Here is a 20,495-nt window from a genome sequence, read left to right as displayed (position 1 = left end):
ACGGAGACATTGGAGGCCACAAACCGCAGCAGCCAAGGAAGCGCCGTCACCTGGCGCTTTCTGCCGAGGGAGGCTGGGCAGCAGGAAGAGCCAACCACTGTCTTGAGTGATCTGGGCTGATAGGACAGGGGAACTACTCACTGGAGAACCCACAGCTGCTGTTGACTGCTGAAGCCTTCACTGAGGCTGGGCGCTGTAACTTGGTGGTGTTGAACCCAGGTCTCTGGAAGCTATGGATGAACTTTTATCATGAGGGCCCCCCATGGGTCAGTGAGGTCAGCACTTACTGGGCTCTGAAGTCTCTAGTTAAGTTTCCCACTGTGAACTGGGAACCTGGCTCTGAAGCTCACAACCAGTAGAGAAAAAAAGTCACTGCCTGATGGGAGAACAGCACATTTTGATAATGTTGCCTATCTCCTACCAGTTGCTTTCCTAAAGAGAGAGGGTCCCCTCTTTAGGTACCTTTATAATTTTTGAGCCCATAGCTGACCCTGGCAATTGCTGGAAAGCCACTTTGTATCACTTAGTGGGGTTTTGTCTCTGGTGGAAAAAGGATGGTCTGACTGTGAAATAACTTACTGTGAATGGCACTCCAGGTTCCATCAGAGATCTCTTGTCATTTTGCACTGGGCAGCACTGGAGCTTGGTGAGCTCTTAGGAAATGCCTGCAACTGTTAGCTCTTAGGAACTGGCCTGCAACTGCCAGTGTTTAATCAGTCCAAGGCTGACTGGTTTAGTGCAAAATTAGAGGAAAACACCCTGATGCCAGAGAGCTCTTGATAAACATGCAATCTCAGTGGTCTTGATGTTGCTTCTGCAGTTGTGTGGGACCGTAGGCACCACTAAGGCAAATAAAGTTCCTGAAACGACCTTAATTCTTCCACAACTCTTGCCTTTTAGCCTTGCCATGCCTCAGGCTGCTCCTATGTAATGTTGGGAAAAGTGCTTCTTTCTGCACCCATTGATGTCTCCTCTGTCAAGCTCAATGAGGACTTCAGAGTTGTCAGTCTGTCAGCCCAGAGATGTGCCAGCCCCATAAACCATACTTTGAGCTTCCCTCTCACCAATCTATCAACTCTTCAAATTTTTCCCTCTGTTCCTAACATACCTCAGCATTCCATGCTGTCTGCTGAATTCATCTATACCACACAATGATTTTTACAATTCCTCCCACAAAGTTACTGGATCCCGGTGACATTCTTTAGGCCTCCTTGTTCATCTGCATTTGTGATCTGTTGCCTAAATATTACCAACACAATGGGGTTTGTTGTCTGCATGTAGTTCTTCTGTAAGTTGATTTATCCCAGGTATGTATGACAATATTTTGCCAAAAGATGCAAAATCTCTCAGACATTTTTACCTTAATATTCCTGTTTTTCTTCAGAGCTCAGCCTCTTGAATCTGATGAAAGCATGTCATTTGCTGCTTTGCTTTTCTGTGTCTTGTTTTAAATATTGAGGTTAAGAGCAAATTAAATGGGACTATGAAGTCCTGAAGGAACTTCTTTGGTCCGCTCTCCCTAGACTAGGAAAAACAAGTGTTTTAAGCTTTTAGTTTGGTAATTATATGGTATAATTTCAGTATATATGTGGTATAATATATACCATATATAATATGGTATATATTATAATTATAATTCTAATATTATATAATTTCAGTACAGCCTTCATTCAGCCACCAGTGACTGTTGTGGTTTTATTAACAGACTTGACTTAGAGATGTGTGCAGCCTGGCCAGCTGGTCCAGCTGTTGGCTTGGTGACACTGGCCAGCTGGCTGTCATTTCTTGGCTAAAAGGGGACCCCAGATTGCAAGTGCTGCTTCTCAGCCATGGGGCAGACAGGAGTGAGGCACTGCTGGATCCCAGGTCTCCTGGAAAGAAGCAAAGAAACAGCTTCAGAGTTATATGTAGTCATCAGTCCCTATGTTTTGTAACCTGCCATGGATTGACGGTATCTAGGATAAAATGCAGGCTCATTTTCTGGGGTGAGTGGTTGGTCCCCTTGTTTTTCAGGTTTCCAGACAGTTGTCAGTATAAGAACTTGGGTTTGATAGGTTTTCTACTTCTTACCTACTGCAGCTGATAATTTCTTTGCCAGGACAGAGACCAATACATTGTTATTGAACTCTCAAAATGTCCATTGCCCCAAGACCTGGAACAGACTTGAAGAAAGAGAGGAATTCTCTCCTGTTCCCTCAATACCCCTTTGCTGGGCCATGTGGATGGGAGAGAAGTCTGCCTGTGCACAGGCAACAGTGAGAAGAGCTCAAACTTGGGGTGGGGCAGAAGGAAGAGCCTGCAACAAGGAGGCTGGTCAGGGAGATCAGCATTGCCCACTGGCACAGCTAGAATTCCAGAGAGAGGGATGTGAAGTCGAGCTAGTAGGATGGATTTCTTAATCTTGCCTTTCTTCTGCTGTCATCTACACCTGCTGCTGCACAACTTGCTGGAAAAATGAACGAGAGTTATGGCAGGATGTCTGATGCCCTCCTGAAGTTCTGGTTCCTATAACAACTGACAGTATATTCCTGCTGCTATCTGTTGTCCCCTTAGCAAAAAGTGGCAAAGGTCTGAAAGTTGGCAGTAAAAGGCCCAGCCCTCCTGCTGCTGACCCATGCAGGTTTCATTATGATGCCACAATGGAATTTCTGAGGGGGTTTTTTTTCACCACTACTCCTACTTTAAAGACAAGGGAAAAAAATTACACTGAATATATTTATTGTGCATTATAGCTCCTAAGGTTTGAAAGGTGAAGAAATGTCAGAATTAACATTGCCTGTGAGAACCTTGATCCTCCAATTACACAAGCCTTACATATGCATCAGCACATGCAGGGTGGTGCAAAGTGTGGGCTGTAGGGCTGCATGGATAACTTCACTAAATACTGATAAAGAGAAAAGGGGGTGAACCTTAGTAGAGGGGATAATGGCAGGAGAAAGCACTGTATTGTTCATTTAAAAAATGTCATTTTGTTTTAATAACTTGTTATGCTAATAATACACTAGGAAATCTGTGATATAGTGTGTAAACATAATAAAGTATTGGGAAAATTCAAGTTCACTACAGTTTGACTATTAAATATTTTCAGTGAAGTAAAGTCAAACAGCTCAAGGCTGCAAAGAAATTATCCAACTGGCAGATTAGTAAACTGAGAATTCACACCCTTTATTTGTAAATATAAATAGTAAAGTTCAGAAGTGAAGTCATTAACAGACCTAATCTGTCAATAAACTTTCTTGACATTAATTTTTAATACTGTAAAAGTAGTGTCTTTTCTTCCTACGTAACATTTTTACTGTTTTTCTAAAATATTCTAAATTGAAATAAAGAGCTTTTAGAACTGGCTATCAAACTGGTTCTTGTAACAATTTCTGAAAATTTTGCTTACCCCAAGATCTTTCTTACTCCAAAACTCAAAGTAGACCTTACTTTGTACCTTACCAAAGTGAGTGTTGCAAAACCAAAACGCAAAAAAGAACTTGCATCTTGACTGCCATTGGGATGCAAATGGTTGGATTAATGCCAGCCTTGGAATATTGCAAATTTCTTCCATTTTATTTTTTCAATGGGTCTGATTTTGTGTATTCAAACAAACTTTGTTGGGATCTCACTATTCTCCCGAGTATTGTAAACTCTCAGTTTTCCTTTTCCCCTCAATTACTGCCCGTGGAGATCAAAATGCTGCCTTCTATAGCAAAATCTGTGGTGTTACCCCATCATTTCTGTTTTGCTTAGATTTCATGAACGGGAGCTTTGGGAAAAATACCAATAAATGACATCCTCTTAATAGCTCTGCATGGACATTACAATCCAAGGAAGTTCTCTGGACAAAAACAGTATTTCTCTCCTGTTTGTGCATTGCCAAGCACACTGGGCTCCTGGTTTATGATTGCAACTGAGACAGTACAATAATGCAGAGTAATAATGCAGGCCTGTTGAATTAAATGATGATGGTCATTTGATTTCAATTAGGATTAGCATCTCCTGGCCCTTCACATGGAATGGGGCTTTGTAGGATGAGCTGCTGTAGGTAGGGAAAATAACTGTGTTCTGTCTTTCTGTACAAACAGGGCACCAGGCCCTCTGGTTTAAAGATACTTGATATTTTTAAGCTGCCATGAAAAATAAGGCAAGGGTTTGTTTTGTTAGGAAGAACTTCAGAAAGTGTTCAAATTTCAGGATGGTCCTTTCCAGAGTAAAAAAATCTGGAATTAAGGTGGCACACAAACACCACGATAAAAATGTGTGTTTTTAAGAAAGAATTTGACTAAGAGAAGGACAGAGTTTTCAGCCATTTCTTTTCCTGGATGGCAGTTATCCAAGTGAGACACCCCACTAAAATCACTGGAACTGCTCACAGGAATATGAGTTAAACCATGCAGCTCTTAGTGTCTTGTTTATTACTTAAACAAGAGTTAAATTGATGCAATTTGGTATTCATCTTCCTTTCCACTATTTATGAGGGTTGCTTTGCAATTTTACTTTTATCTCAATTTTTACAATGTAAGTATGGACATCACTTACACTTTTGTTTAGCATTACTTTTAGATTGAACAAATATCAATTGTTCATTTTAAAACAAAAGTAATTAGTAGGCTTTCTTTTAAAAACAGAAAGAAAACACAGACATTTTGACTGAATGTGAAAGAAACCTATACAGAGAAAGCAGAATTCTTTTTGCACTAACAGTACAATTTTCTTTGTTTCACATTGTATAAGTATAGAGTTACCAAAGTGCACACCAGCTTTTTACAAGAAATGAAATAAATCAGTAAATGTTTAATAGAATGAATATTGGGATTAGCTAATATAAGGATTTCCTAGTGCTTCTCTGACACATGGAGAACTTACAGAGTGGAGAGAGAAAGAAAAAGAAGAGGAAAAAAATAGATGCAAAGCAGAGTTATGCAAATGACCTTATCAGGGCAAGCAAAAGGCCTCTCCACCATGCCTGCCAATTCGGAAATAACAGCTATGGACACACTCAGCTCCCTCTTCCTGAGGAGATGCAGCTTTAGCCTGTGATGTTGGCAACCACACCATGAAAGGAGATTAAAAATTGCCTCCTCTTTTATGTCTTTTTAAGAGGCTGGCAGAGATGTTAAATGAATCTTGGAGAGGGCAAGCCACCCTGATGATATCCCAGTACCATTTTTTCAATTTCATAGGGGTTCTAGCAAAGGAAAGGAGCAAAGAAACCACTGGGCTTTGACAGGGGTACAGAATTAGTCCCAGATTTCTCTCAAGGCATTGATATTCATCCATCCTGACTTCCAATTTGAAGGGAGAAAGCAAGAAGAAACATTACCACTGATTTTCACAGGACATGCAGACATGCTTTTCAAGTTTGAAAGCCAGTGTTTTCAAAACTTTGGGCAGGCACTAACTGGTCTGTACTTTAACATTCTACTGGGTGGATTGAATTTTTGGTCAATATGACATATTGGTGAGGATTTTTCTTAGCTAGGGTTGGACTCAGTTGTCAGGAGACAACCAGAGGGTACACTCAGATGAAGGGTTTGGCTGAATTGTTGACTTTGGGTTGGGTGCACACGCTTGAGGGTACCTCCAGTGTGTCAATGCTGCTTTATTCAAGTTGCTGCTTCCCAGGCTTAAAAGATAAACCATGTGTGTAGCATTACTTAAGCAAAAGGGTAAAGACTGAAAAGAACCAGGGGGAGAAACAGTAACAGTGCCATGATTTTTTTTGGTAAAATGCATGCTGCTCACTCCTTGTTTTCCTTCTGATAACACCAAGGCATTTACGTGCAAACAAAAGGTTCCTCTTGCCGAGTCAGCCTCCTGCTCCTCCTCCCACCTGATTCCATCAGCAGAGTTGCAAAAGCATGACTTGTGACAGTGCTAAATTACTAAGGCTGAGGTTGGATTGACAAGAGAAATCTCCTCTTCACACGGTGTGCACACCTCAGGGGTAGTGGGGGGAAGAGGAAGTCTAGAAAAAATCCAAAACGAGGCGTCACATTTTGTTAAAAATCAATCACAGTGCTTTCTTTTGAGACTTAGTCTTAGAGGGAAGTAGTGTTTCAGGACCTAAATCAACAAATTTAGTCACAGCAGGGAAGACACAGTATTGAACAGGACCAGTGGCCATTCCAGCAGCTTTGGAAGAAGATATAAGAAAGAAATACTGTAATTTATTAAGGACTGAGCCAGCTCACAGATAAACCTTTTCTGAATTTCCATTGTTGGTTGTCCAAACACCTGAATAGCAAGGGTGTAAATATTTTCTGAAACTGCGTTCATGTCCTCAGAAACTCTGCCTGGTCTTAAACACGGAGGACTCCGTTTTCATGAACATTCAGTACTTGGGTCCATATGCCCTGTGTTTATTATCTGCCAGAGAGGTGTGAGACATCTAGTTTGCAGATTTTCTCAGGGCTTCACGGGAAATTTTTGACACTTTGCATTCTCTAATGTCATTTTGTGTGAAATTGCTGAAGAAGGCTTCTCGTACTCCTCAAACTGACTATGTGCCCGTGTCTGCATTTCTGCCCCATGCTGTCAGTGCCAAACTGATTGACCCCAGTCATGGGGGGTGGGGGAGGAGGGAATCACATTAGTAAGCAAAGTGTTTTAGAAAAGTAGTTTTCCACTTGAAACTTGTTAAAAAGAAAGAAAATATGTGGGAATGTCAACTTGCTTTGCACTTATGGGTACCAGTGAGCTTAGCAATTACTGTAATATAGGAATTATAAAAGGAGGCATGAAAGGAAAAGCTAAGGCAACCTGAAAAGTTAGGTTAGAAGATGTCCTTTTTTCAAAGTGTAGTTCACCATCCTTTCTTAATGTTTGTGTTTGCTTCCAACCTTCTTAATTCTCCAGTCTGTCTTTTTTTAAAATGATGTTCCAAGCTTTGCAGGTTGGTTGTGAGTCAGTCTTCCCAGGAGAGCAAAAACTTGAGATGATTTGGAAGTTATGATACAAAAGAATGAAGCAAAACTGGTTTGGACTTTGTAAACTAAGCAAGTAGTGAATCATTGGAAAAATAGAAGAGAAATTACTTCATGGAGACACCTCTGTAGCTCTCCTGCCTTCAATGTCATTGTGATTGTCTGAGTTTTTGTGAGTATGAGTGGTGTGTGAACAGACAGACCTACAAATCTGGATTTCTGCAATAGATAAGATAAAATAATTACACAAATGTCCTTCACAGAGCTGACTAAAATTTGCCAATATATGGGGGAGCACAGCTAAGACAATTTTAATTAGACAGGTTGGTGAAAAAGCATTTCAACTTTGTTTTCTCAATATCCACATAATGAAGTGTATGAAGACTCAAGCAGTTTCCTGGGGACATGAGCACAGTATGCACGCCATCATGCTGTTAGGCAGCATTCCTTCACTCTCCTGTCTGCCCATATTGTAATGTCCTCCAGGCAGGTGGTCCTCCTGCCTCAGTGTTTTATGCTACCTGGCACAACTGTCAGCCATGTAAAGGAGCCATTAAATGTTGTTAAATATTTCTGACCAGTGATACAATTTGATTCTCTTTCCCAGTACTTAAACTTATTTAACCTTATTTAGCCTCATCCCTTCAAAAAAGATGGCACTGTTAGTGGGACTGAGGGGTGAGTTCCTCCCTCCTCCATGCTGTCACAGCTCCACTGCCCGTCCCAGCTCAGCTCTGGGGGCTCACAGCACACAGTGCCCCTCTCCAAGGACAGGCATCCCCTTTCCCCGGCACTTCTGCAGTAGTTCTTCGATCATAGCAAGCACAGGGATGGTCATGCTTCCTGTGGGAAAGGAAGGGTGGGAAGGACAGAAGTTCTGGCTGATGTTGAGGTCACTGAGTGTCTGTACCAGCACAATAGGATTTGTGGCACTAGGAATTGTGAATCTGGGATGATACCAGTTACCTATCATTGCTAGGTGTCTGCAGCCTCTCTCACTGCACCTTTACAGTGGCAAGAAATCAGAAAAGGCAGGATGAGACACAGTCTTCTTGTGATTTAGCTCATCCATTTGTTTTCCTTTTCATTCAAAGCTTGATCATTTACTGGAACTGCATAGGCAAATCATTTGCCTCTATTGACGTTGCAATCATTTTTCCTCTCCTGGAAGCAACCCTTTCTCAGTGACATCATCCAGATTAAACTCAAGTGATGCAGCAAGCCCATGCATTATTTTTCAGTGGAATGACATGTTCTGTAAAAATACTGGCTGAAGCATTTTCTCAATTTTCTGTTACCACATCCAGCTGTTATTCTTTTTGCAATATGCCACCTCCCTGCCAGTTGTGTTGGCCTAACTGTTAGTGCAATTGTGCTCTTAATCGTGTTCAGAAAGCTGATCTGGCAGAAACCAATGTACATACATACATGAACACAGATTCTCTCTCTCATCAAGAACACAGCATAGCTCCTCCACCAAATGCACTGGCACATCAATGTAATGGCCAGAAAACATGACAAAGTCAACACAGTCACTGAACACTACATATAGTCCAAGCTGTCACCTAGGATGAGCTTTTTTGAAGGACACTGTAGTTACTGCAGACACCCCAGCACTGAGACAGAAATTATCCCAAGGATCTTGCATGCTGTCCCAAATGATAAAGTTCATTTCTTATTCCTTGTAACGGTATTTTCAAGTGGTCCTGAGTAGAAATACTAATGCCTCAACTTTGTATGATTTCCATAGAAATAATAAATGCAAGCCAGTTTTTTGGGGCCCTAATATGAGAAGTTAGTGGGTACGCTAACTAGCTTCAGAGCAAGAAGGAGTTAAATGCTGGAGAGGAAGCAATTCTCAAGATGCAGCAAAGATAATCATGATAATTTATCATCTGATAATCAAAGAGCACACACTTAATTCGTTCTCATTATCAATGTATTTCAAGCACAAGTACCTCAGTACAAGAGGCCTTTCTGAGCACAAGTTGCACTGGAAGGTTAAAGGGTCCCAGGAAATGTAATGCAGTTGCTTCTCCTGAACGAGTGATGTGTTCTAGTGCAGTTTGGAGTCCATCTCAGTGGCCTTCTTGTCCCCTGAATGTGGAGAAGGACCTCTGGCATCTAGAGCTGTTCTTTGAAGCTCTTCTTCACCTTTCTCTAGGACAGCAGTGTCTTCTTGGAGAAATGACTGACAGTTTGTAAGAGCTGTAGGGATTTGGTTCATTAAGGAACCATCAAGAAATGAAGCTAAATCTGGAGTTTTTAATCATGTCAGAACTCCAGTTTGCAGCATCTTGGGAGCAAGAGATGTATGCAGCATGCTAAGAGTGGGCTTTTACCTCCAAAGATATTCAGAACTAAGTACACTGTGCAGTGTCCAAAGTTGTAGTTTGTACAGTTTCCACCAGTAATTTAATATTTAATATCACCTGAAGGCAGGTCTTTGCATAAAGCACAGAACTCATGTACTGGTGTATTGAAGCAGGCTGTCATAGCCCTCCTGCATTAGGACTCCACAGAGAATGCCTGCATGAGCAAGACATCCAAAAGCAAAATCTGTTACAGTAAAAATAATTACATACTTTTACCACATGCTGGTGGTAATTTTTTTTCTATGGTGATTTGTTTAATGGTTACAGGCAAAGTAAGCCATGGTTCTGGGCTGTGCTGCCAAAATCTGCTTGTACAGTAGCAGCACAAGTGCAGCTGCAGCTCAGGAGCCTTGGAGCCCCAGTGCAGAGGAAGCCAGCAGATGACATCTTGCTGTTACGGCATCAACTGTGCTGTAGTGGAGCTGGCCTCACGTTCCCTGGAAACAGCCTGGAAAACATGCTCTTTGTGTACACACTCACCCCTCCCCAGCTCTCACAGTCACAGTTGAGTTAGGAAACAAAGTCCCAGCCAAAATTCCTCAAGGGAAAGGGACCCAACTTCTTCAGGATGTGAGCCTCTGAGAACAAAATCCCTGTGAGAAAAAGGCAGCTTCTTAATACGGAGGATTATAATGTTGGTGGTGGTGTTTTGTTGATATGTGAAACTGGGATTTCAAAACTTTCCACTTGATTCAGCTGTACAAAAAGAACTTCCTGACCCCTCTCTTTCAAAACTCTAGGATCTCTCTAAATTTGCATCCACCGGAAGATCAAGGTGATGTAGCTGATGGTATGTTAAAGTGATAAATTGCTGAAAGGAACCTTCTTAATTTTAGGCAGCTGTAGTTTTTGCAGCTAGCAACTGTTTATTCATTTTTTCAAATCTTTCAGCAGTGTTGATCAGGTTCCTAAATCTGGAGCTTCCAGTTCAGTTACCAGAATTACTGCCACATAGTCTAAGCATGGTAATAATCTGAGCACTCTGCTCCATTGTACAGCAATTAGGTAGCAGGCAAAAATCTTAAATAAAATCATATGTAGGTCAAGACTAGCAGGATCAATTTATTTCTGATTTCTTTCAAATCTTCAACGCCTCAGCCAGAGATCAAAACCATACTGTGTTAAAAGAAAGAAGCAACATGTATTGACAGTTCCTTCTAATATGGGGCTGGGTTGTTTACCTTAAAATTACTGTTGCCAGGATGCATCAAATAATTTATACAAGGAGTGGGAAGGTAAAGTAGGTGTAAAGGATGTAAAGACACTCTGCATGTGTCCAGTTATAAAGAGGAGCAGAACAGAGTTCCTGGATTTGATCCCTCCGTGTATGGGCAGGCATCCAGTGTCTTTGTGCCTCACATCTGTAAAACAGATATAACAATCTAATTTGTCTGTAGTTGAAAGGCACTGTGTAGTTTTAATGTGCAAGTATTAGTAAGTGTCAGCAGTGGCCATAGCCATTGCAGAAAAAATGTAAAGAATGCTTTTTAGACATGGAATTTTGACCTGGATTAAGATTAAATTGGTTTGAAACAACAAAGAGTTGCTGAGATGAAAATGAAAGTTTTTATAATCACTTGACTTCTTACTGGCAAAACTGTTTGCTTCTGGCAGCATTGTCTCTTGAGCTAGTTACCCTGTGACACTGTCAGGGCTCAGCTGCTCTTGTTTAGGATATAGTTTTTGCACATACAAGGAAAAAACCGACAGAAGACATTTCTTTCAGCTCCTTTTGGAAGGGAGCAGCAGGAGAGCAATGTCTGCTCTATGGATAACAGCCAGAAATTGGTTGAGAAGTCAGGAGTAGATTAAGGCTGTAACAGGGAGTAGATCCAAGCCAGCACTTCCCTCCCTGCCCATCCCACTGGCACTGCTGGTGTTGCACTGCTGCTGTGGCAGGAATGCCGTGGTGTGGCAGCCGTGGGAGCGGTGGTTCAGCTGCTGGCAGGGTCCTGCTGGCCATGGCTCACTGACCCCTGCTGCACTCTGGCCTTCTCTGAACATGCTGCCCAGATGGAAAAAGCCAGCCTTCACCCTGCCCTGGAAGGAAAGCTCTTGTCAGGCTTCTAGGAAGGTTTTGCAAATAACATGAAAGGAAGCTGGAGCTGTCTGCAGAGTTCTTGAAAGCTCTTGGACATGGCTCATGGAGTGAGTGCCTAGAAAACCCACTGGTCTTTTCATCACCTCTGTGGTTGCTCACTTCTTTGGTAGCTTTTTGTTCCCTCTCAGAACCTCAAATCCAACTTCAACACACAAACCAGCACCATTATCTAGACTGGTTTGTCCTGGCCTGGGTGAATTCTGTTTCAGGCCACAAACTGCCTGTCAGCAGCAGGTAGGCTGCTCCAGCATTGTAATATTTTCTGTTTCTGACTAATCCCAAAGTGGATTAGCAGCTCACAGAGGACATCCTAATATCCACTTATTCTACGGGTTCGCTCTGGATGATGCTGCTGTGGGTCAAATGTGGATCACAGTTATAAGAAACACAGCACAGCTAGCTACATTAAACCACTGGAGTTGCACTAGAAGCTTTAGTCTGACATCAGGTACAACTGCAAGGACTTCAGGAATTGGTCAGCAGTGTTTGGGGACTTTCCTGAGTTGCTGGGGCCGGGGGTCTTAGGCATAGTTGAGTAATTTTGTCTGAGAGTTACTTCATTTACTAACTTGTCTCTACATAGAAAAGGGGTTGGGCATAGGGTGAGAAAGAAAATATTCTTCATTTTGAATTCTGTAGTGTGGCTTCAAATTTTGTGGGGTTTTGTATCGGTGACTTCATCTGCCATCGTTAATCAGTGAGCTGTCTTAGCCCAGCAGGCTAATTTAGAGTCCTGCTTGTGCATTTGATCAGCAAATGCAAACCATGTGTAATGTCAGCAGGTCAGGCGAGGTGATGGAACATGGGATTTTCACCTCAGTTCCAGAAAGGGCCATAGTTGCTTCCAGGAAGCTGAGCTTGGCACAGGGTGTGGGCAATTGAAAAGATTTATTTCCCTGTATGAGAGCTCATTCTAATCGAGCATTTTCCGATCAATATGTTTCTTACAGACTTTCCAAAGGCTGCATTAGGAGAGCAATTTTATTTATTTTATGACCCCAAAACCCTGAGGGATTCAGATGTGTCAGCTTCCCAGGGTCTCTGTACAGACAGTGAAAGGAGAAGGGCTGGGTCATAGGGCACCACGCCAGCAGAGTCAGCATGGCAGAAACCCATGGCAGGGCTTTGCTGGGTTGGTTTCTGCAGACGCCTGCGCACGTGGAGGCCCCAGAGCAGGCAGAGTGCACAGAGCGTTACCTGCACTTGTGCTCTACCTCTAATACCTTGTTCAACAGGACACCAGGAGAAATAAGCCTGTGCCTTTTATTTCAGATTACTACTGAAAAAGCTGGTTTGCCCTCTGTTCCCAGCAGTGTAGGAGATTCCTCAAAGCCGTGTCATTCTGATTACGGGCACTTTCAGACCTTCTTAAAGAATGTGCAACCCTCACTTGTGGTCTCTTTTCCTGCCACAACTCCTGTGCTCCCTTATCCAATAATTTTTTTCCTCAACAAGACCTGTAAAGGGGCATTTTTATCTGCTGCCGTGCATTTCCTTTGTACCACTTCATACTCACCTCCCAAATAATTCTTTCTGAGGATTAGCCAGGATTAACCTTTTCTTCATTTTCTACCTTTGCTTATCTCTGGGCCTGGGAAGTGCAGAGCCAGCTCTCTACTGTAGGGTGAGGCAGTCTCTGCAAGCCAACAGCAATGAATGGACACTGCTTCTCCACTGCCTGGGTCAAGGGGCACCTGCTGGAAAGAGCAAGTGGTCAGGCACATCACTGCACAGTTTTCTGTCTCCTACTCGTAACAGGCAGTGCACAGACCCCCAGCAGTACAGGATTTATCCTGTGGCAGGGCTACATCTTCCACATGTATGCTAACCCCAGAACAGTCCCTAAGGACAGTTAATTACACTCTCCATCTGCATGGGAATAGCTAGGCATGCCACAGATTTCTGTTACCTCTGAGGAACTGGAAAGGCTTCCTGAGAAACCAGATCTTCACCCTTCCTGCCTTTGCCTTCCATGGAAGTGACAGTTCTGAAGAGCAGCCGAGCACCCTGTGGGTTCTGGGTGCTTTAGGGAAGTCTCTTGGGTTCAGAGATGGATGCAGCAGCCCCAGCAGAGAAAGTACAGAATTGCTGCCTCAGGAGGACCTTGGTGCCTCAGTTTGGAAAGCCCTTCAGCATGATGCCACACTGCTGTGGAGCTCAGCACTGCCCTGCTGGGGAGCAGGGTGGTTGGTGGTGGTGGTTCTGTCACCTCCAAGCACATACCAGAACAGGGCCCCTGGTCTGCAGCAACAATCAGGGTCTCCAAACAGGGAACCAGAGAGCAGCACACAGCACTCTGGCAATGTTGAAACAGTATCTTTGAAGCAGCTGTGCAGCAATTTGCACTTCAGAGCATTTCAGATGTTAACTGGCAAAGCACTATGACACCTCTTTGCATTTTGGTAGTTCAGCATTCCAAAGAAAGATGTAAGCTGGGATTGGACCTTAAAAAGTTGCTCTGGCAGAACCTGAGAGAAGGATTTAAATCTAATCATAAGCTTTTCTTCCAGAATGTGTTACCTACCTCTATACAGAAATTAAGACCAAAACATAACCTCATCCACTTCTCCTGCTTGACATACGCTATCATATGTAGAGGCACGTATTATGCTTCACAGCTAACAAGGAAAAATTTTGTTAATAACAAAGAGAGCACCCGTTCCTAAGAGTTACTTGACAGGAGACATTGAAGCATTCTGAACTTCTCCAGCGTAATTTTCCCACTAAAGGCTCAGAGTAGCTACAGACTTGAGCTGGCTTCCCTTATGCTGCCAGTGATGATGCATCTGTCCCTGGGTGTTTGGAAACCAGCTGCTGATTTGCATGCACTGGCCCCTTTGCTGTTTGCCCAACCATGCTAAGTAGTTTTTGGCGTGGGAGTGTGAACAATTCTGTCTGCCCTACAGAAAGCAGGGATAAATGAGAGGTCTGTCTTTAGCCCCTTCTCACACCATCATCCTGCCTGCCAGGGGGAAGATGGAGAGCATAGCTGAAGTGGAACAGAAAGTTAGACAAAACTTGTTATGAATGCTGTTTTCCATGTGCGTGCTGTCCTGTGCCTGTGTCCTCATCTTGAAAATAAAGAAGAACAGCAGCTCTCGGTGGTACTGTGCATCACATTTTACATTGGATTTGTGTCCTCAGATTGTTCCAAAATGAGTCAAGGTGAAAACAGCCTGTGGTACATTATACTTCACATTTTAGGTGTATCTGTTGCATTCACTGAACATAGCAACTCATACTGTAAAATGCATACTCTGTCTTCCAAACCAAAGAAGGGGTTGCTGAGTGCAAGTGCTTTGCAAGATTTAAGGTTGGCTACATCTGTGCAAAAAACAAAGTTGTAACCCCATCAGAAGTCTGTGGTCAGGTGAAAATATTGCTGACTGTGTAGTTCTAAGTGCAAAGGTTATACTGCCTGAGCAGGGCACTCTGTTTTCCCATCTCAAAGCCTGACCATGCTTCAGAGAGCTGAGGGGCTTTCTCTCAGAAGTAAACTCTTGAGAGACCATCAGCCTAAACTGTCCAACAGACCAGTACATTCCTGTGCCTGTTAGTGCTTAACAGGTTTACTGGCTACTTCAAAATGTAAATTACCCCATCAGTCCCTCTCCATTGCACTTTGCTTTGCTGCTTGAGAATAGAAAGGAGCAAAGAGTGGATTTCTTCTGCACTCAGGATGGTTACCAGCTTGTGCCCTGCAGTGTGAGAATTGATTGTCCTCATCATTTATAAGGTCACCAGAGTAGCAGGTGTTAGAACCAGGGCTTCAGGTGAGGAGTATGCTGCAGAAGTAGATAATCCATTAAGACACCAGTGCATCAGCCTGCAGTGTTAGAAAGGTGAGCACGGATTTTGCTTCCTGTTTAATGCATATAAAGCTGTCAGTTTATAAACATGTCAGTAAATTAACTGTATTTACTCTGCTGGAGGTGGTGCTTGGAAACTGACAGAAGACAGAACACGCTGGATCTCATAGAGCCAGATTTTGATGGTTTGCATGGCTTTGTCTAACCTGCTTTCAGCTATTGAGTTCAAGAAGTTTTTGTTGTTGTTTATTTTTGTCCTACACAGATAGAGACCATGATGGGGACAGCTTGCCAGATTTCAACCAGAGGTGCAAAGGCAGAGATGGGAGCACAGCCAGGTCTGACTCTTAGATCAGAATTCACCCTGGGAAGTCCATGGCCACCAAGAGAGCAGGCTGGGAGAAAGGCAGCATCCCCCATGTCTGATCTGCACCTAGTGAAAGCAGCAAAACCTTCATACTGATTTCAACAGCTGGTTCAACAGGCAAAGTTCTGCCCTCATTTTGCAACACAGCTCTTGTTTTCCTCACTTCATTCTCCTTGGTAAATATCTTTGTTAGTTAAAGACAGTGCTGTTAGCTTCTGTAGAGAATAAAACCAGAGAGATAAAAAGAGCCCATTTTCCTCCACTGTGGGCATGACAATAAAAGAAGATGGAGAGAGGAAAATAAGAAACAGCATCCAAAGAAGAAAAATAGTATAAGTGGGATTAGGTTTTCTTCCATGGACAGTACAGGGGAGCATTTTCATTACCTACTGATAGCAGTGTACACTGTGCTGTAAAATCCCTTCAGCTGCAAAGCCAACCATCTCATGACCTTGTTTTCACAAAACCAACTACTTCTTCTTAAGAAGGGTCAAAAAAGGTGGCATTCAAGTTTAGTAGATGCTGTACTGCTCATAAAAGAATTGTTTTTTGAATGACAGTTTCTGAAGCACTTTTTAGCAACACTGCTGTGCACCCCTAGAAAAGCCTCCTGTGACTGAACTGGTTCAGCCTCACAAAACAAATGGGCATGTGGTGGGGGCACATTTTTTTGAGAAACTAACTTCCCAGGAAAGCAGCAGGGCAGGAAGGGAGGGAAGTGAGAGAATAAGCAATCCATCTAGGGAAAAGCAGTTTACTTATTTTATGGCACCTTATGTTTTCCAAACACAATGTAAGTATTTTAATTATGGGATCACCCCAGGGGTGGAGTGATGTGGCACATCCACCCACTCAGTTTAGCCACAGCCAAACTGAATTAGACTGGCTGCTTGCTGATTCTCAGTAATTTCAAGCCAAGTGGTGCTAGGTCATATTACTTTGGGACTTTTCTCACAAGTTTCAGAGGTGCTACTGAAACCCAGCAGAGACCTCATTTGCAGTGTGAAGTGTTGGGTCTGTTTCAGAGCTGCCAGCACAGCTCATGGGGCTTGTCTCAGTCTGTGTAACTTATTTGGCTGTTCTGGGTCTAGCACTCATCAATCTAAAGCTTTCTTTGGACACAGTACTTTTGTACTAATTGAACAGAAGGCAAAATGTACTGTCACCTGCAGGTGGGAAGTGTTGATCTGTGTTTGTACAGGGAGTGATTTATTTATTACATTGTTATCTGTAAGGGAGCACTCACCTCATGTTGAAGTTATGGTACAACTCTGTCCTTGTCAGCCTGATTTTCACAGTGATATTCTCTTTTGTTTAATGCCTCATCAGGTGAAGTACACATCAGAAGGCCAGTTAGATTTCTGCACAACAATTCTCCTTTGGGCAATTTATTGCTTGGCATGGCAAAGAGGGAGGCAAAAGAAATCACATACAAACATTTCAAGCACTCCTCAGATCGTCCTGTAAAACCCTTTCATATGTTGTGGTCTGCCTGCATCATGTTTCACCTTTCTCTTTTAGCTACAGCAACAGCCTGGGGTCTGGAGTGTATTTTCTGCAGGAATAGCCCTTTATTCAGCAGAAGATGAACCTCACTCTGGCATTTTAGGTGGCAGTTTCCATGTCTCTGAGAAAATCTACTCCTCACCCCAGTCTCTTCAAAAATAAAGATCCTACAGAAAACTCTGACCTCAATGAGCAGACCCTAATTCTTAGGGGGAAGAGAATTTGCTTCATAAATAATTAAAGGCTACTACTTGTTTCTGCGGTACAATAGTATGCTACAGTTGAAAGCTAATGGAAATTCTTGCTACCAGGCCATGCAGGCATCCGTTCCTTAGGTCAGCTCTGACCCTTTCTCAGGCACAATCTCAATTCCTCTTCTGACAGAGATTCAGTTCTGTATGCAGCTGTGGCTCTGGGACTTTCCAAAGCCGTTGTCTGGGAATCTGGCAAAGCAGCAGAATGCAATTCACTTCATGTTACCTCTTGCTAAAACAGAAATAAAAGGGTTGCCTATCTGTTAAAGAAGTAAAAACCAAACCAAAACAAGAGTGGTACAACTCTTTCAGGCTTCTTTTAGTGCTTGGTAGGAAGAGGGTAATCAGATCTCAGAGAATGGTGTGCCAGGAAGGAAATTTCTTCCCATGTGCAGTGTACAATCAGCCAGGTGCAATATAAGGAAGGGAGGTTCGTCTTCCTCTGAAGCATAAGATATTGGCTCCTGCCAGAGGCTGTGTACCAGAGATCTGATCAGATATGGCAAATTTTATGTTCCTATGCACAGTGGGTAAGCTTTGTAGCAAGTCAAACAATGAGTCATCTCACGAGGGGGAAAGGAAAATAAACCTTTTATCGCCCATTGGGTTGGAGATAATCTCTCTACTTGGGTATAAACAGCTCTTCACTGTGCTGCCTTCTCTCCAGGGGAAGGAAGCTATTTTAAATTTGTGTGTAGAACAGATACTAAATTGTCATACCTCCCAAGCTTCTCTGCCTGGGCCCAATAAAGATAGCAGGCAAAATGTCTTTGATGGTAATGTGGTTGGGTCTCTGTGAGTAAACACAATAGCCTAGGCTGTATAAACTGTCTCCAAACTAAATATCCCTACTATTTTATTAAAAAATGGTATACCCTCTTACCTAATGGACCTAGTTACATTGGTAATTTTTGATTGCTATACAGGAAGCACAGGCTAAAGCAGTGCCAAAGGTGGCACAATCTTGGCCCTGGCTTTCCTCTCCAGTGTGGGAATGGCACCTGCTCACGTAATGGCACCTGGAGGAGGGATGGGCCTGTGTGAATACACCTCTCTCAACAATACATGTGCTGATAATCACAGTTACAGGGCCTGTATTTAAGCTGCCCTTCCTTACAGACCCCACCCCAGCCACCTGGAGAGAAGCCATGGCTGTCTTGCATTTGACAACTTTTCATTGTTCTTGATCCATGAATGTACAAGGGCTGTGAAGAGAGAGCACACCTCTCTTCTGTGAAAGGATACACACCAAGGATGGATGGCACCAAGGACTTTTCCTGCTGCTTGCTCTTCACATCTGAAGGAGCATGTGAAGGAAAATCCTTTTGCACAGTGGAAACCTGGAATGAAATAATGTCCTGTGAGCTTTCTTCAGGCTACTGAGTCAGTTCTTGGTTCACAACATGTCACAGATAAACCAAAATGCCAAAGTATTTCGCAGTCCAGTGCTTAAAGTAATCCTGTACCAACATGACACTGCTCTCCTGCCCTCTCCCCTGAGACTTTTTAGGTTGTGCTGTGGGGAAGGGGGGGATTCAGTGATGTCTGCCTGTGTTCCTGTGCCTTGTCTCAGTTTGGTAACAGAGCTGTGGTCTCTTTCTGGCCAGGTTTGCAGCCGGTTTACTGGAGCAGGGAGGATGTGGCGCAGTGGCTCCGGTGGGCAGAGAAGGAGTTTTCCTTGAGGCCCATTGAGAGCAACACCTTCGAGATGAACGGCAAAGCCCTGCTGCTCCTGACCAAAGAGGACTTTCGATACAGGTCCCCTCATTCAGGTGAGGATTATTTACAGAAGCTGTGATTGCAAAGAGAGAGAAAGCTGCAACAAAAGCTGAAGAGGGTCAGAGGAGGAAATGGTCACCTCTGCTGAGGTGGACTGGGAAAGGGAGGGTAAAGGGAGGACAGAGACACTTGTATGAGGCAAGGACATAAAGGACAAAGAGAGGAAGAAATCCTGATACACCTGAGTTGTAGGCATATTTGAATGCAAATTCAAACCCAAACATCCTACCTGTTTATAGTTAAAACTCCCTGCAGAGCTCCCAGAAAGCAAGCTGCTCTGGCAGCATTTTATGACTTCCAGCTCTTCCTTGTAAAGGCTTATCTGTTCACAGACCCAACTACAGCAGCAAGCCAATCAAGTGCTCCAGACTCTTTAAGCAGCCCCTATTAGCATTTTGCCTCCCAGTTGTCTTGGCTGAGGTGCTGCTAAAAGTGACTGCAAAACTCCTTCCTTGGGGACTTTGCCTCTATTTAATAGCCCCTGTGGGTTTTGCTTTACCATATTCTCACATGTGCTGGAGTCCAGCCCTCAGCACAGCACACACAGGTGTGTGAATCAGTCTGCCTATTGCTCAAATTATGTCTTCATTTATTAACAAAGGAGATTTAGAAATGTGTGTGTTGCCTGCCTGTATTTGTATCCCCTGTGGTCTGTCTGCTCCAGTTATACAGTCACAGTAAGCCGCTGCCCTCCTTTGTCAGGGATGTTTAAATATGAGTTGTGAGCTTTGTTTTTTGTGACCACACGAGGTACTCCTGTTAAATATAAAGGCTTGCACTTCAATCACTCTAGGTGATTAAAGAGCTTGGACCAAGTGGTGACAGAATTGCTGTGAGGAGGCTTCCAGTGCAAGGCTCACAGGGTGCAGGAGTACAGCTGGTGCTGCTGGGATCCAGCTGATAATCAAGCTGTGGGTCTGATTCTGCACCAACCTGCTTGGCCACTCTCCACAGCCATCCTCCTGCAGAATCTGCCTCACAAACTGTTGCTTATGTTTAGTGTATGTACGGTTTTTAAGTATGTGCTTCAAATCCAGGATTAATTTTGTATGGAAGAAGAGCACAAACATTTATGTCTGTTGTCACTGTAATGCATTAGCGAGAACTAATGCCTAGAAATGTCTCTTTTTTTTTTTTTTTTTTTTTTTTTTAATTCTGGTACACCACTTGGATTGTAAAAATTAACCCTGCTTGAAGCAAAAGGAGTATTGAAAGCAGGGATGTGGGCAAGGACTGCAAGGGACACATTTATGTATGTTGTCTGCAACTCCTCTGCAAGTTATGTTTCTATTCTTCCCCTTGTGTGCTGTGAGGGCACTTGAAATAAACAGGATTAAAAATGTTTCTAGGCTGGAAATAGCATGTTCCCAGAGAATAGTCTTTGACTTGCAAA

At 43.2% G+C, this 20,495-nt stretch overlaps 1 protein-coding gene across 3 annotated transcripts in view; it reads left to right on the top strand.

Annotated features, from left to right (window-relative positions):
- ETV6 (ETS variant transcription factor 6) overlaps nt 1-20,495 on the top strand; it is a 127,117-nt gene that overhangs the window by 76,331 nt on the left and 30,291 nt on the right. For all 3 annotated transcript variants that reach the window (XM_041485952.1, XM_041485951.1, XM_041485953.1), the window contains one exon: nt 18,931-19,095. In XM_041485952.1, coding sequence (XP_041341886.1) covers nt 18,931-19,095 — 165 coding nt within the window. The remainder of the gene's footprint in view (nt 1-18,930; nt 19,096-20,495) is intronic.

This window comes from Pyrgilauda ruficollis, unplaced genomic scaffold (genome assembly GCF_017590135.1).
Source record: "Pyrgilauda ruficollis isolate IOZ18807 unplaced genomic scaffold, ASM1759013v1 scaffold73, whole genome shotgun sequence".
Taxonomy (NCBI): domain Eukaryota; kingdom Metazoa; phylum Chordata; class Aves; order Passeriformes; family Passeridae; genus Pyrgilauda; species Pyrgilauda ruficollis.
Note: the sequence above shows the minus strand (reverse complement) of the source record. Positions and strands in the feature narration are given on the sequence as shown.